Raw genomic sequence first — 13,492 nt, 5'->3', positions numbered from 1 at the left:
TGGAAGATGACTCTGTCTAAAAGTGCATTCATGCAAAGTCAGTGGAGCAGGAGAAACAGGAAAACCTCCTGCTGTTTCGACTTGGGATCAGTGATGTAAGAAATATACAGGCCCTTCAGTAAAACAGTATGGAAATAATTTGTTTCAAGGAAAAGTCCTGCATTCACAGTATTAACATGAAAGTATAGTAGCAAAAGAGAAAATACTCATTATTTACAGTGGCTTTACTGTAACGTTGGAGAAGGTGGAGCTAATTTGAACCGCATGTTGTTTTGATCATCACATATTTCTAATCATTCCAATGACTTTTAAGGTCTAGAGTACTACTGTACTACTCAAATTTGAATTCTAAAGTACTAGATGTAAATACTCAAACTTGTATTTAAATACAATACTTGAGTAAATGTACTTGGTTTCAATTACTAACCTATACCTAACCCTTAACCCTAACCTTAACCCTTAACCCTAACCCTAAGGTAACAAAGTACAAATACTTTGTTGCTGTACTTAAGTAAATTTTTCCGGTATCTGTACTTGAGTATTTTTCTTTACTCCCTACATTTAAACACAAATATCTGTACTTTCTACTGACTACATGATCAAAACAGGCTCTAGCGAGTGCTCAGGTTATGATGGAGAGAGAACCTGCAGTGAGACATGGAGGAACAAAAGGATCCAGGGAGTTTTGCTGAGTCTGACGACGATGCAGCAGATTCGGGAAAGTCAGACATTCCCCATCCCAGGCCTGGTATTTCAAAGACCTGTTTGATGCTGTCAGTTCCAAGAATGATTCATGGCGAATGTGTTTTGTTTCCTGGACCAGCACCTGCAGGTTTTTTAGTTTTGTGGAGTTATCAAAAGATGTAATGTGTATCACTGACAGCAAAAAAAAAACAAAAACATTTTTACTTTTCACTTTTTTACATTTCAGATCCTGTACTTTCTTACTTTTACTCGAGTAAAGGAGTTGAGTCAGTACTTCTACTTTTACCAGACTTTTTTTATCTGTACTTCTACTTAAGCACAGAATGTGAGGACTTTTGCCACCTCAGCTTAAGGTTTTTATTGGATTGAGCTGCACCTTTTTCTTTTTATCAAAGAGCTTTTTTTAATATGCTCTTCTATTTATTATAGAAGCCCATTAACGCCACTGGAATAAAACATAAAACGACCACCTGAGTCAAACTAACGCGATATTTTCTAAATGTTTCGACTCATTGGCTCAAAATAACGCGATATTTCCCGCCTTCCATAATTGAACGTGTTCAACATGGCGCCTCCCGGGGCGAACGTGTTTGCTCTTTCCGGTGTCGAATTCCGACTTTTTCTTCTTTGTCGTCGCTTCGTGTCTTCTCTGTAGTGCACAGATGCCGTGCACTGCTGACACACAACAGACGGGCCTTACTGGATGTCGCCAAGTCGGACAACTCTTCTCAATTTACCGGTTTTATGGCCCGGGGCTACAGCTCGTTGTTCCACCCCCAGGAAGGCCCCGAAGCACCGAGCTCCAGTGAGGTCGCTGACCCGAGGAGAGCGCTCCGGAGACGGCGACGCAAGCGTGCTAACAGGCATCTTGCTAGCTAACATGCAGTCTCTGGAAAACAAACCGGACGAGCTGAGAACCAGGACTACAACACAACGGGATGTTTTCAGAGTTTCACCGAGACCTGGTTCTCAGGGAAAAGTTCCGGAATCCGCTGTTCGGCTACAGACCCAGTCCACAGACCGGGGAGACCGGACTGCAGCCCCCCGTGAGGCTAAAGGGGAAGGTGTCTGTGTTTAACTCGTCTGCGGAGACACACAGACTGTTTCCTGCTTTTATAGTGTCTTTCTGCTGCTGTAGACTTTGTTCTTTATGTTTGGTTATGTTTTTATCGCAGCTGGAAGCTTCAGTCAGTGCAACGTACGGACTGTACTTCCCAAATATCAACAGCAAGTGGACCATGCTTACAGCAACATACACGGTGCCTACAGGGCTGCTCCGGTCCCCACTTTGGACTCTCAGACCACATCTCTTTGTTCCTGTACCCAGCCAAAAGACAAAGACTCAAATAGGTTGAGCTCTGCAGCCCAGAGACTGAGGCCACCTTGCAGGACTGTTTCTACTGCTGACGCCAGGCGGATGTGGCAGGGCCACCATGAGCACCACTATCAGCTTCATCAGACAGCCTGCTGGATGACCTCAAAACCTTCTACACCTGCTTCGAGACCTCCAGCATCAACAAAGAGAGGAGGCACACACACACCTGGACCACCCAACCCTTCATCAGCTGAGGATCAACCCCCCACAAGGCAGCAGGTCCAGACAACACCCCTGGGGTGGGGGCCCTCAGAGCTTGTGCTACAGAGTTGGCTGTTGTACTCACTTCCATCTTCAACCTCTCACTCAGTCAGAGCACTGTCCCCACCTGCTTCAAGACCCCAACCTGCCTGAATGACTACAGGCCAGTAGCACTCACTCCAATCATCATGAAGTGTTTTGAGAGAGTGATGCTGGCCCACATCAGAGCAGCATGCCAGATACATTGGACCCCCTGCAGTACCCATACCGACCCATCAGGTCCACCTCAGACGTCATCGCTGCTGCCCTTCATATTTCCCTCTCCCACCTGATAGATAAGGACACCTACATCAGGATGCTCTTTATTGACTACAGCTCTGCCTACATTGGGACTACAACCCACACTGTGACTGGCTCCTAGACTTCCAGACTGTCAGGATTGGAAAGAGGTCCTCAACCATCCCTACAACAAACCTTGGCACCCCACAGGGCTGTGTTCTCAGCCCCATCCTCTACACTGTTCACACACGACTGTGTCGCCTCCACAAGGACAACACCATCCTGAAGTTTGCCGATGACACTGCAGTGAGAGGACGGATCACTGGTGGGGATGACGCAGCCTACAGGAGGGAGGTGTCCAGTCTGGTGCCATGGTGTTAGGACAACCTCAACATGGACAAGGAGATGATAGTGGACATGGACCTCACCTGGACACTCAACACCACCCAGCTGGTTAAGAAAGCACAGCAGCGGCTGTACTTTCTGAGGAGGCTGAACAGGTTTGGCATGTCATCTAAGATCCTCAGCGGCTTCTACAGCTGTACTGTTGAGAGCATCTTGACCAGCTGCGTTCCCATGTGGTACGGCAGCACCACTACGATGGACCACAAACGTCTGCAGAGAGTGGTGAAGACTGCGGAGAAGACGACCAGGACTCCACTGCCCTCCCTGCAGGCCACCTACAGTCCACAGCAGAGCCGCCTCCATCTTCGAGGACCCAACACAGACTGGTCACACTCGGGTCTGAGGTACAGGAGTGTGAAATGCAGGACTTCCAGGTGAAGGAACTCTTTCTTCCCCTCAGCCATCAGACTTTTAAACAGGCAGCCAGTGGACACAGACTGGTTGAATCTCTTCAAAACAATTTGCACATTTAATAATCTTATTGCTGCTATTATCATTATGGTTCAAACATGTTCTTCTTTCTGTACATGTGACAATAAACACTTTGAATTTTATCAAGAGCCAGAGCCCAGACACTGGCAACCAGTTTTTCCCCCTTTCTCCTCCTGCAACTCTTCTTTCTCTGTCCATTGATCCCTTGTCCCCAGACCAGCGAGCCAGCGTTCAAGACTGGGTCTTGAACCCAGGCCGCCCAGGGCACAGACAGCTCTCCTTCCTCTACACTGCACCACACGTACCGCGCTTCCTACTAATTCCACCATACTTAAAGTTCAAACTCTAATCTTAAATCAAAGCCAAAGATTGATCCCATCCCTGACCTGTCCCCTCCTTCTGCCTACTGGTCCCAGGATCTAGTGTTGGAGCTGGGTCTTGAACCCGGGCCGCCCAGAGCACAGACGGCTCTCCTTCCTCTACACTGCACCACACACACACACCCCACTACTCAGTAATTCCACCATACCTAAAGTTCAAACTCTAATCTTAAGTCAAAGCCAAAGACAGATCCCTACCCTGACCTGTCACCCTTCTTCTACCTTCTGGTCCCAGCACTTAGTGTTGGAGCTGGGTCTTGAACCCAGACCGCCACAGACGGCCCTCCTTCCCCTGTGCTACACACCACACTACCTGCTGGTACCACCATACTTACAGTTCAAACCCTAATTGCTGTGTTGCAGACACTATATGTTCAGTGAGTTGGCCTGTGCAGCTGAAGTTTATTACCAAGCCTCGCCCAAACACCAACTCCAACCTTGAGTCCAACTGGAGCCCTAACCCTGTTTCCTAGTTCAGATCCATCACACACCCATAAAAGATTCAATTAAACTTGATCCATAATATTTTTTTTTCTCCTGTCAGCTTTTTGCTGGATTCACAGTGTGTTAACTTTGCTGCCCTCTAGTGGCTGTATCAACCAGGAGTATTTACCTCCTCAGATAATAATAACCCATTTCCATTGACACCCAATGAATTAACTTGTGGTTTTGGCTTCTTTGTGTCAAACAAAACATCAGACTATGGCTGATTTTTATATATTAACACAAAAATTACTGGAAAACCATTTTCCTGGAAATGTTTCCGATTGGTCCATAAATTTTAAGTGTCTTAAATGATTTTTTACTCAAATACGAGTCAAAAATCTTGTGCACTTGTGTGATGATGTTCAGAGATAAATTCAAAGTTTGTATCTCACATGCAGAACTTTGCAAAGCTGCATAAAAATTTTCGATTGAAGACAAATCTTAAAAACGTGTAACTGGACTTGTGCACATATTCATGTTACATAAAGACAGAAAAGTGTATTTGTGTATATTAATGGAGCATAACCTGAGCAGAGGCTGTGATATCCAGACTTTGAAGTCCTACTATGGCCCAGGCTCCAAACGACACTTAATTTTCCCATAATGCAACTTAACAGTTTTTTCCTCGCTCTACAGAACATGTTTTTTCTTTGTCCAGAAGCTGCATCTATATGGTCAGTTTTCTCAGTTTGCTCTAGTTTCATCTATTTGAATGTGTTTTTATAGGCAGCAGTGCACTGAGCTCTCAGGGACACTATAAGCTTTGTGAATTTTCCTGTTATGGGACTAATAAAGGTCCATCTCCAGTCTTTGTCCCTCCAGAGCCCCAGAATATATTACAGACACTGTTCTACAGGAGGAGACAAATAAAGTGAACTTCGTACATACTTCAGACCAGACAGTGACTCAGAAATATCAGACACAGTATTTGTTTCCTGTGATACTGTGAAAGAAAAAGCTGAATTTGGGTACTACTACACATTTAATTCAAAAAGATGTTTTAAACCAACATTAAAATAAAAAAAAAGGCCCATTGGAGCCGTTTTACTGTCGAGACTGAGCCACATACACACATACAGACACACTGGAGGAGTTACAGCTTCTTTATGTATAACAGATCATGCCAAGTCACAGCATTCTGGGTACGTAGCGACAGAAATTACAGCAAGACACAATGAATGTATTTCCACTAACACACACACACACACTCACTGTCACAGTCATTCACACATTGTTTTGCACAGACCAGAATAATCCATAACTTCATGTCAGCATTGAGAAGTACCTACAGAGTACAGGAACAACACAGGCAGCCGTCACACCGGCTGAGGTCGCCGCCGTAGGTCACATTCACAGCACACGCCTCGGTGTTGCCATTCAGGTTCATGTTCGCTTCAAGGGTCGCACGTTAAGGGGTCGAACCCCCTCCCAAAAACATCCAGGTTTAATTTTAAAAAATGACAAACTTGGCTGTGAGGTTTTTGAGCTGGAGAACGAACCAGATATCAGTGACTGACCTTTGATCTGGTGAAGGGTTTTTACAGTCCGGTACTTGTTTGCTTTGGGGGAAACTCAGGGATATTTTCTCTCCCAGCCCTGACCCCAACCTGGTCCTGATATCGGCCTGTACTGATGCAAATAACTTTGTCCTGATTCAAAATCTGTGCACCTGAACTGACTATTTCTGTGTGTGTGTGTGTGTGTGTGTGGTGCATGAGGATATAACTCCAATCACTTCCTAACTGAAAGTGGAAAACTATGAGTTAAGTGATTATGGCAAATCAGTGGTCACTAAGAAAACTGTGGTGCAGCTGCAGAGAGAATCCAACAAACACTGAGAATCACATCTTGTTGATAAGTGACTTCACTAGATGCCATTGAATCTTTGACATTTTACACACTGCACTCGTTACTTTGGGTTCTATGTTGGATATTTCTCACCGATTCGTTTATTTATTTAGCCCAGACAAGGATTAAACTATCATTGCAGGGATGATGTATCCAAAATCCAAACTGAACGTACGTCTGAGACTCTGTGACATAAAAACAGCATCAATAATAACGTGGTCACGTGGCCACGGGTCAGATTTCTGTCCTTACGTTAAACTAAATCCACTGATCTGCAGGAAACAATAGAAACGATGACACTCTTAGCTGCAGTGTGAATGTGAGCCGACAGCTGTTCGCTAGTTTCACCCTGCACTGTGACCTTCATATAAAATCATTTACATTTAGGGTAAATGTCTCGAGTACAAAAAAAAAGGCACTGCCATTTGTTATTCTAAATATGACTGTCCCAGCCTTGTGCATGCACTTTTAAAATATAAATTACACTTTTTTCACTTTTCTTCTTTTCTTTTTTCAGCATTTTCTTCAATTTTTTGTCTTTTTGTGTTTTTTATTATTAAACATACAACATTCTTTTGTCAAATATATACGTAAGCCTGCAGTCAATACAGGACATCGGCTCTTTGATAAAATAAAACTAAATGAAGGAGCACAGTCAAGCGGTTACACTTTCTTACAAAATGGATGCTTCAGAATTTACAAAAACAAAAACAACAAAAGTCTTGGCATCCCATATCAACACAAACTGTCTAAATCGCAGAATCTATGACAAAAAGAAAGGATACAAAACAGCATACATACGTCTTGATTTAAAGTATATTAAATGCTTTTTTTCTTTTGGAATATCAAGGCATTATTTATCTAACTGTTAATACTGCAGAGTGTGCACAGTGTTAGAAGCACTTCTGGACACACACGGAGCTGATATGCATTTAGAAAACATAAAAATAAAGCATTTGGTTTGAAGAGATGTGTAATTACCCAGAGCTCAGAGAAACATGGAACTTTATGTTATGTCCCATAAACTCTGCTCATTTCAATGCTGTCAGTCATTATTTCTATCAAACGTGGCACCGATGAGAATACAGTAAATGCTTTTATGCAAAACTGAAATGTAACTTTTATAACTCAAAAATAGCAACGTGATATGAAAGTAAATAAAAATACTCAAAAATACTGCTTCCCTTTGATTACATTACCGACTGCAGGGCTGATCATTTTGAAGTCGTGGTGATATTATCTATTTTTCTTTGCATGAACCAATCCAATGCAAAGACCAAAAACACAACCTGCTAACAAGTGTGCCTGGAATACTCACACTGCTGTGCTGAAACAATAAAGGTTGCTGAACGTGGCCTTTTCATGGGACTGGTCCACCATAAGAGAAACAGTGAGCATCACTTGTTTTATACTTTAAAATAACACACCTATAAGCCTCTCCCACGTAAAGCCATAGACTTAGGTAGTAAAACACTCACAGCATCAAGTTCAGACTCCAGATCCCAAATCCTAATCTTATCCGATGTCAGGAAGGCACAGAATGGACCAGTCTACTTCCTGGCCTGCCAAAAACTACGATGCCACGCTGCTCTTTAGTTTGTTGACAGCGAAACATCCTTAACTGATCGTGAATCAGTGAATCGGTGAATCAATGTGTCTGTGACGGACCGACTCCTGCTTTTGGCTGCACATGGAAAATCTCAACATGACAGATACAAACAAGGTTATAGTTTCACAACTGCAACAGAAAACAAAAGCAAAACTGTCAGAGTCAACAACTCGGATATTATTTGAGATGTACGTATGGTCACCAGCCATAACATGTTAATACATACGGTACTTTAAATAATAATACACCTACACGAGTAAAACTATCACCTCTGCAACAATTATGAGAAAAAAAGAATAAATAGTTGTTCCTACTTTAAGTACTGATTCATATGGCAGTGACACTCCAGTCTGGACACGATGAGATCCGGATGCTGCCTCTCAGTGAGGAGCGTCAGAGAAGATGAGGACGTAACGTCAGTCTCCCCGTCCAGGACCCAAACGGGTTCACGTTACATTCGTGCTTTGGTGGAACCTTTATCTTCGTTCACAAACGTGCAGACGTCGTCTGCTCAGCTCTCATCAAGTACAAGAGCAGAAAACACTGAGACTGACCGACTGTGCTTTTCACGCCACGGTCCACCAATCACAACATCCGTTTGATGATGATGGTGACGAGGATGATGAAGGCAGAATAAGGCACCGTGCATGTTTCAGCCTCTTTAATACAGGTCACACACTGGACGCATCACTGACGACTATTTTTACAGTTTTCCTGTAGTGATGTGTGTTTCTGCATTAGGTAGCAGGTAGTGTTGCATAGAAGAGAAGGATGAAGATTAGTGGAGGGTAAGTGTTAGATGATGGAAGGAAGTAGCCACCTCTCTGCTAAAAATGTGCCCGTGTCAGTTTAGCTTTCACTTTGTTCCGAGGGTAAAACTGATCTTCTTAGTGTTGGTCAGACCTGACGAGCACTAAAGATCTCACACTGAGCTCTGGAGACTTTGAATGACCAGGTCTGCACAGGAAGTGACTAAACAGAATCCAGTAACTGAAGCAGCTAAGGCAGGTCTAAATGCAGGAGCAGTGTTTGCTGCAGTGCATCGTCTGTCAAAAGGTGTCAGGGCCATTCAAGTTCATTTCAGTGCCATAACAAAATGAACCGAAAACCTGGGTCGATATAAGACCCAGTAAAAATAGCTGTCAGTAACGTCAATGACTGGGCTAAAACATGCACAAACACTGGTGGAGGATGAGTGTGGGCCGATGCAGCTCAGACTGAAACAGCACGAGAAGAGGTTCTGCTGCAGGACTCAACAGCGCCACCTGTTGCTGGAGCCTTGAACATCTGGAGTTTAGTGTATCACATTATCATATCAAGTGCAGGATACAAAGGAAGTACTACAAAACTGCAAAAACCTAAGGAGGAAACTAAACACTAGTAACTGGTGACCCTCCATGTGTCCCCATTCAGGGTCAGGACTCTCAGCACATGTGCTCTGCTGAAAGAGGCGCAGAAGGAAGTTTCAATACCAGCCTATTTCAGTATAAAGACTGTTTTCCAGACACGATACACTGAGGATAAATATTAAGACACACACAGAGTACAATAAAAAAATAATAATTTCATGTGTCCTACACTGACAGAACAGACAGAAGGCCATGTTACACGGGCAACCGTTCCAGTAACCAAGACTAAACCAGCACTGACGTCTGCCCAAATATTCAGAGTCGCTAATGTTTCTCAGCGATCCGCCGGCATCTCCGCAGCCTGTCTCCCTGTGGACTTCAGCGTCTGTCGTGCCACGACTCTTCTTGGCCAGCAGGTGGAGGTAAGCACTAACGAGACAATCTCTGGGAGAACTACCCTTCATGGATTGACGGTGTGTTGCAATCCTCTCTGCAACATGGTCTGAGTGGAAACCAAACCGACCTCCTGTTTTTCTGCTGTCTTCTCCACGTTTCACGAGCCTCCCTTCCCCGGAGAAGAACATTTGCTGTAACATGCAGCTTAAGCATATCACCCTGCTATAGAAGAATAAGTAAACCCAGTATCTGAACATGCAGACAGATCCCATTGACATTACAGCTGTATTCATCTCCCATTTGGTACAAAAACCTCCATTTTCATGTGTTACATCTACGAACGCTGTGAATTCAAAGAGTTCAGACAGCACATGTTGTGGATGAACAATATGTAACTGACCGGTGCCAAATTCACCTGCTCCTACACTCACTCACATGAACTTCAAGACATTTTAGACATTAGACCCAGCGTCACCTTCCTCCATCATCTTCAGCCAATCAGAGGTCCTGCCTCTGAAACCTTTCACCTCGACACATCCGCTTCCTTTTCCAGTATCACTTCAGCTTGGTTCTTTCTTCTTCTACTTCCTGTGTCTTTCTCCAACATTACTGTCTTGCCCTAATCCCACTTCACACATCTGCACTATGACCCCGTCTCTCTCTCTCTCTCTCTCTTCTCTCATGGTCAAACTTCAAGCCACCATGTCTGCGTTGCTGGCTGATAAAATAAAGACGAAGCACGTTGGATGTAAACTAGCGTGATGGCTACTCGTGGGCTGTAAAGCTGCTACGGAGCTGAGGCTTTACAGAATATTACACAATTCATACCTGAAATTCATACATGTTTCTGTACCCTTTGAAAGTAGCATCATTATGTAAACAATAAATACATACAACACAAATAAGTGATTCTTCTGCCCCCCCAGTACTGAGCAAAAGGTCTTCCAGTCCTCACTGAAAACAGGAAATCCTACACTTCCTTTTGCATCCTTGCAGCTCTGCTTGTCTCATCTTGTTTTTGGGTCTGAGGTACTGGTTTGGATTTGAAACATGCCCCGAGCTGTGTTCGATGTGCAGGGACCAGAGGGTATCGGAGAGGGAAGGGGCCTCAGTCTTGCTGGACCCTGATCCACAGGCCAGCGTCTCCCTCCTGCCTGGGCCAACTGGGCTGCAGTACTGCTTCTGGCCTCCTCGGGGGAGGCGCTGTTCACACACTGTCCAGGCCACGTTCAATGCTTTTTTTTTTTTCTTTCCCTTCTCTTCACCCAGACGCAGGTGACGGAGAACATGCCGGCAGGCAGGAAGTGTGTTTGTACAACCCGATGGACGGTGCCAATGCGATAGTTTGTCATAGCCGTTTGGTGATCGGCTCTCTGGTGTTTCATGGATCCCGCCCGGTCCTTTGGTTAAGCTCTACCATTGGATACGGGGAGAGGGTACGGGAGGACTAGTGACCTCAAGGTGACTTATCGTGAGAGAGCCTCGTGAACCTGTGCTGCCCTGCTGCTCTCACTCAGGTCCTCATTTCATATTGTTGATGTGCGGTCAGCACCATCTGAAGAGGGAGAGCACAGAGAAGAAAAGGCATCAAGGTTCATTTCTGTGAAAACATCCTCAGACAGGAATGTGCGTGAGTGTGGAACCCAGAGGGTGGATACAGAACCGAAGGTAACAGTGAAGACTCTTGGCTCTTTACCGTGGCCCTAAACATGAATGAGCTGGGACAGGGGAGGATTTCAGATCTTATAGCAGTCCAGCACCAACTCATATGTCCAACATGTTTAGCCAAACAAAGGCAACAGACTGCTGGGTACTGGCTGGTGAACTATAACGAGGGTCTAACTGGCTGTGGGGGCAGCTTTTCACTTTTACGCTCAATTGTTTGTTGTTCTCATTCGTTTCACTTCTTACATTTAAATGTCATTTTTTGTGTTGCGTGAACAAAACTTCCTCCGATTTGAAGCGTAGCAGTGATCTTACTCTGGCATAAACTGTAACGACGGGCTGAAGCTTTTCTGACTTGGCGAACAGTGAGGGGCCAGGGCCCACACCGTCCTGGTGAGAGAACAACACATCTGTCAAAATACTGATAGAGCCTTTCGGAGAAAAACACCAGTTTGACAGCTGTTGCCTCTGGTGTGGCTGTAGTGGAAAATGTTATCAGGACACGACGATGGACTTTCATATTCCACAAAAATAAAGGCTCCACTTTTACACTGAAATGGCAGGTTTGAGTCCCTGTGGGCTGCTGCTGAAGAGTGTGACAGTGTGTAATATACTGGAGAACAGGATTAGGACTCGAGTGTTAACAGACCAGATAAATCTGTGACTGGAAACACAATCTGACACCGAAGTAAAAGTTTGGAATGGCCGAATGTGTTTTAGTTGGTTTTTGAACCTGATCTGGCACGAGAACGAGACCTGACCTATAAACCTGTTGGTATTTGGTTAGTAGATTATCAGTTTACCCACTGATATGTGTTTCCACTCACCTGAACCTGAACCCAGTCTTACCTAACCAGCCATCTCTGCCTACTGCTGAACCTCACACTAGTCTACTATTACTTATATTAAGCAGTTGTCAGGGGTCAGCCATAAAACACCAATCACTCTACAAATCAAACGTTTGGACACTTTCTCTTTTGGTTTGATAAAAAGTGTGTCCAGACATCTGACTGGTAGTGCACCTGCAGGGTGACGTGCCCCTATTAAGGTAAGGCCAAAAATACTGTACCTGGATACCTCCCTCAGAGAAACTACACTCAATGTGCTAAAGAACATATCACAGTTCTTTACTTGACAGAACAAGTGATTAACTCAAACAGCAGCTGAAACATATCACTGTTACACTTTCATAATACGACTAAATGTGAAAGTCTGTCTCCTTCCACCCATGACACAATGTGTTGTGGGTAATTTGATGTAGCTGGTTTGTATCTGTTCTAAAGTTATGTTTCTGAGGCTTGTTGCCAAATGAATGTTTGGGCGTGAGAGACTAGAAAAAAGGTGAAAGTGATTGTGGAGTTTCTTCAGTTGAATGGACTCCTTCATGCTGCTGCCCAGTTCTGCTCTCCACCTAAAACACAAAGCAGCACTTGTCCACCGCTCTGTGCCGAGCACTGAGCCCCACTGTCCAAACCTCAGTTGACTTTTGGGACGGGGGGGATTTGGCACCGACTTTAACCTTGGCCAAAACTTACTGTATATAGGAATATTCTGTACGACCCAACTGACTGACTTAACCAAGACCATGTTCACTGCAGCATAATGCTGGTAGATTTTGTTTTCCCATCACCATCAGCACTTTCCAGTTTCTGCATTTAGGTCTATGTCAGAACATCAGACTGGTGCAGCAGGGGCCATTAGAGTCGAACACAGTCCCTGCTTCAACTTACAATCTACTTTTATAAAAGGTTTTTACAGATGAGGAACATTTTTAGCAAGGTATTGTTCTTTATATGTGTCATGTTAGAAATATGATGTAATGCTCCAGATAAAACAGCTCATATCCAATGAGGTCAATTATATTTGTGAATGGGAGTTTTTGCTCAACAACTTTTCTCTCATGACTCTTGCTATTTTATTTCCCTCCTGAACTGAACTCCTCTCGACTGTTGCCAGAATCGCTGTCACATTTCAGACTTGGCGAGTTTTGGACGTTCTTGGCCAGACTGGACCAACTAAATCAAAGCCGCATGAAAATCTGTTCAGCGCCAATTCTGGAGCTATCGATGGGCCAAGATCTCCAGACTTTAAGCGATTCACACGACAGGATAATTGACTGGATGTTTGAATGGACCAGTCAGCACTAAGGTCAACCCAGCCTGAACATGACTCACTGACTGCACTATATCGTATATACTGAGGTTTAATATGAAATACAAGGTGGGTTTACCTCCCAAGGCGTGCTCTGTCATACTCAGACACAGAGACTCCAGGCGATTGTTGATGTCTGGCTCTGTCACTGGCAACTGAAGATCTGCACAGAAACAACAACAACAACACGTGAAGCTGCGTCAGTACTGAT

General features: G+C 44.3%; 1 protein-coding gene across 4 annotated transcripts in view; it reads right to left on the bottom strand.

The window, feature by feature from the left end:
- Positions 1–13,492, bottom strand: part of samd4a (sterile alpha motif domain containing 4A) — a 64,886-nt gene that overhangs the window by 13,355 nt on the left and 38,039 nt on the right. For 2 of the 4 annotated variants that reach the window (XM_026319766.2, XM_026319769.2), the window contains 2 exons: positions 13,361–13,444; positions 7,348–11,020 (listed from right to left, as the gene is read on the bottom strand). In XM_026319766.2, coding sequence (XP_026175551.1) covers positions 10,992–11,020; positions 13,361–13,444 — 113 coding nt within the window. In that variant the 3' untranslated portion in view covers positions 7,348–10,991. Of the gene's footprint in view, positions 1–7,347; positions 11,021–13,360; positions 13,445–13,492 lie in introns of those variants that run through there. The other 2 variants (XM_026319765.2, XM_026319768.2) reach the window with 1 other exon arrangement.

This window comes from Mastacembelus armatus, chromosome 3 (assembly GCF_900324485.2).
Source record: "Mastacembelus armatus chromosome 3, fMasArm1.2, whole genome shotgun sequence".
NCBI lineage: Eukaryota > Metazoa > Chordata > Actinopteri > Synbranchiformes > Mastacembelidae > Mastacembelus > Mastacembelus armatus.
Note: the sequence above shows the minus strand (reverse complement) of the source record. Positions and strands in the feature narration are given on the sequence as shown.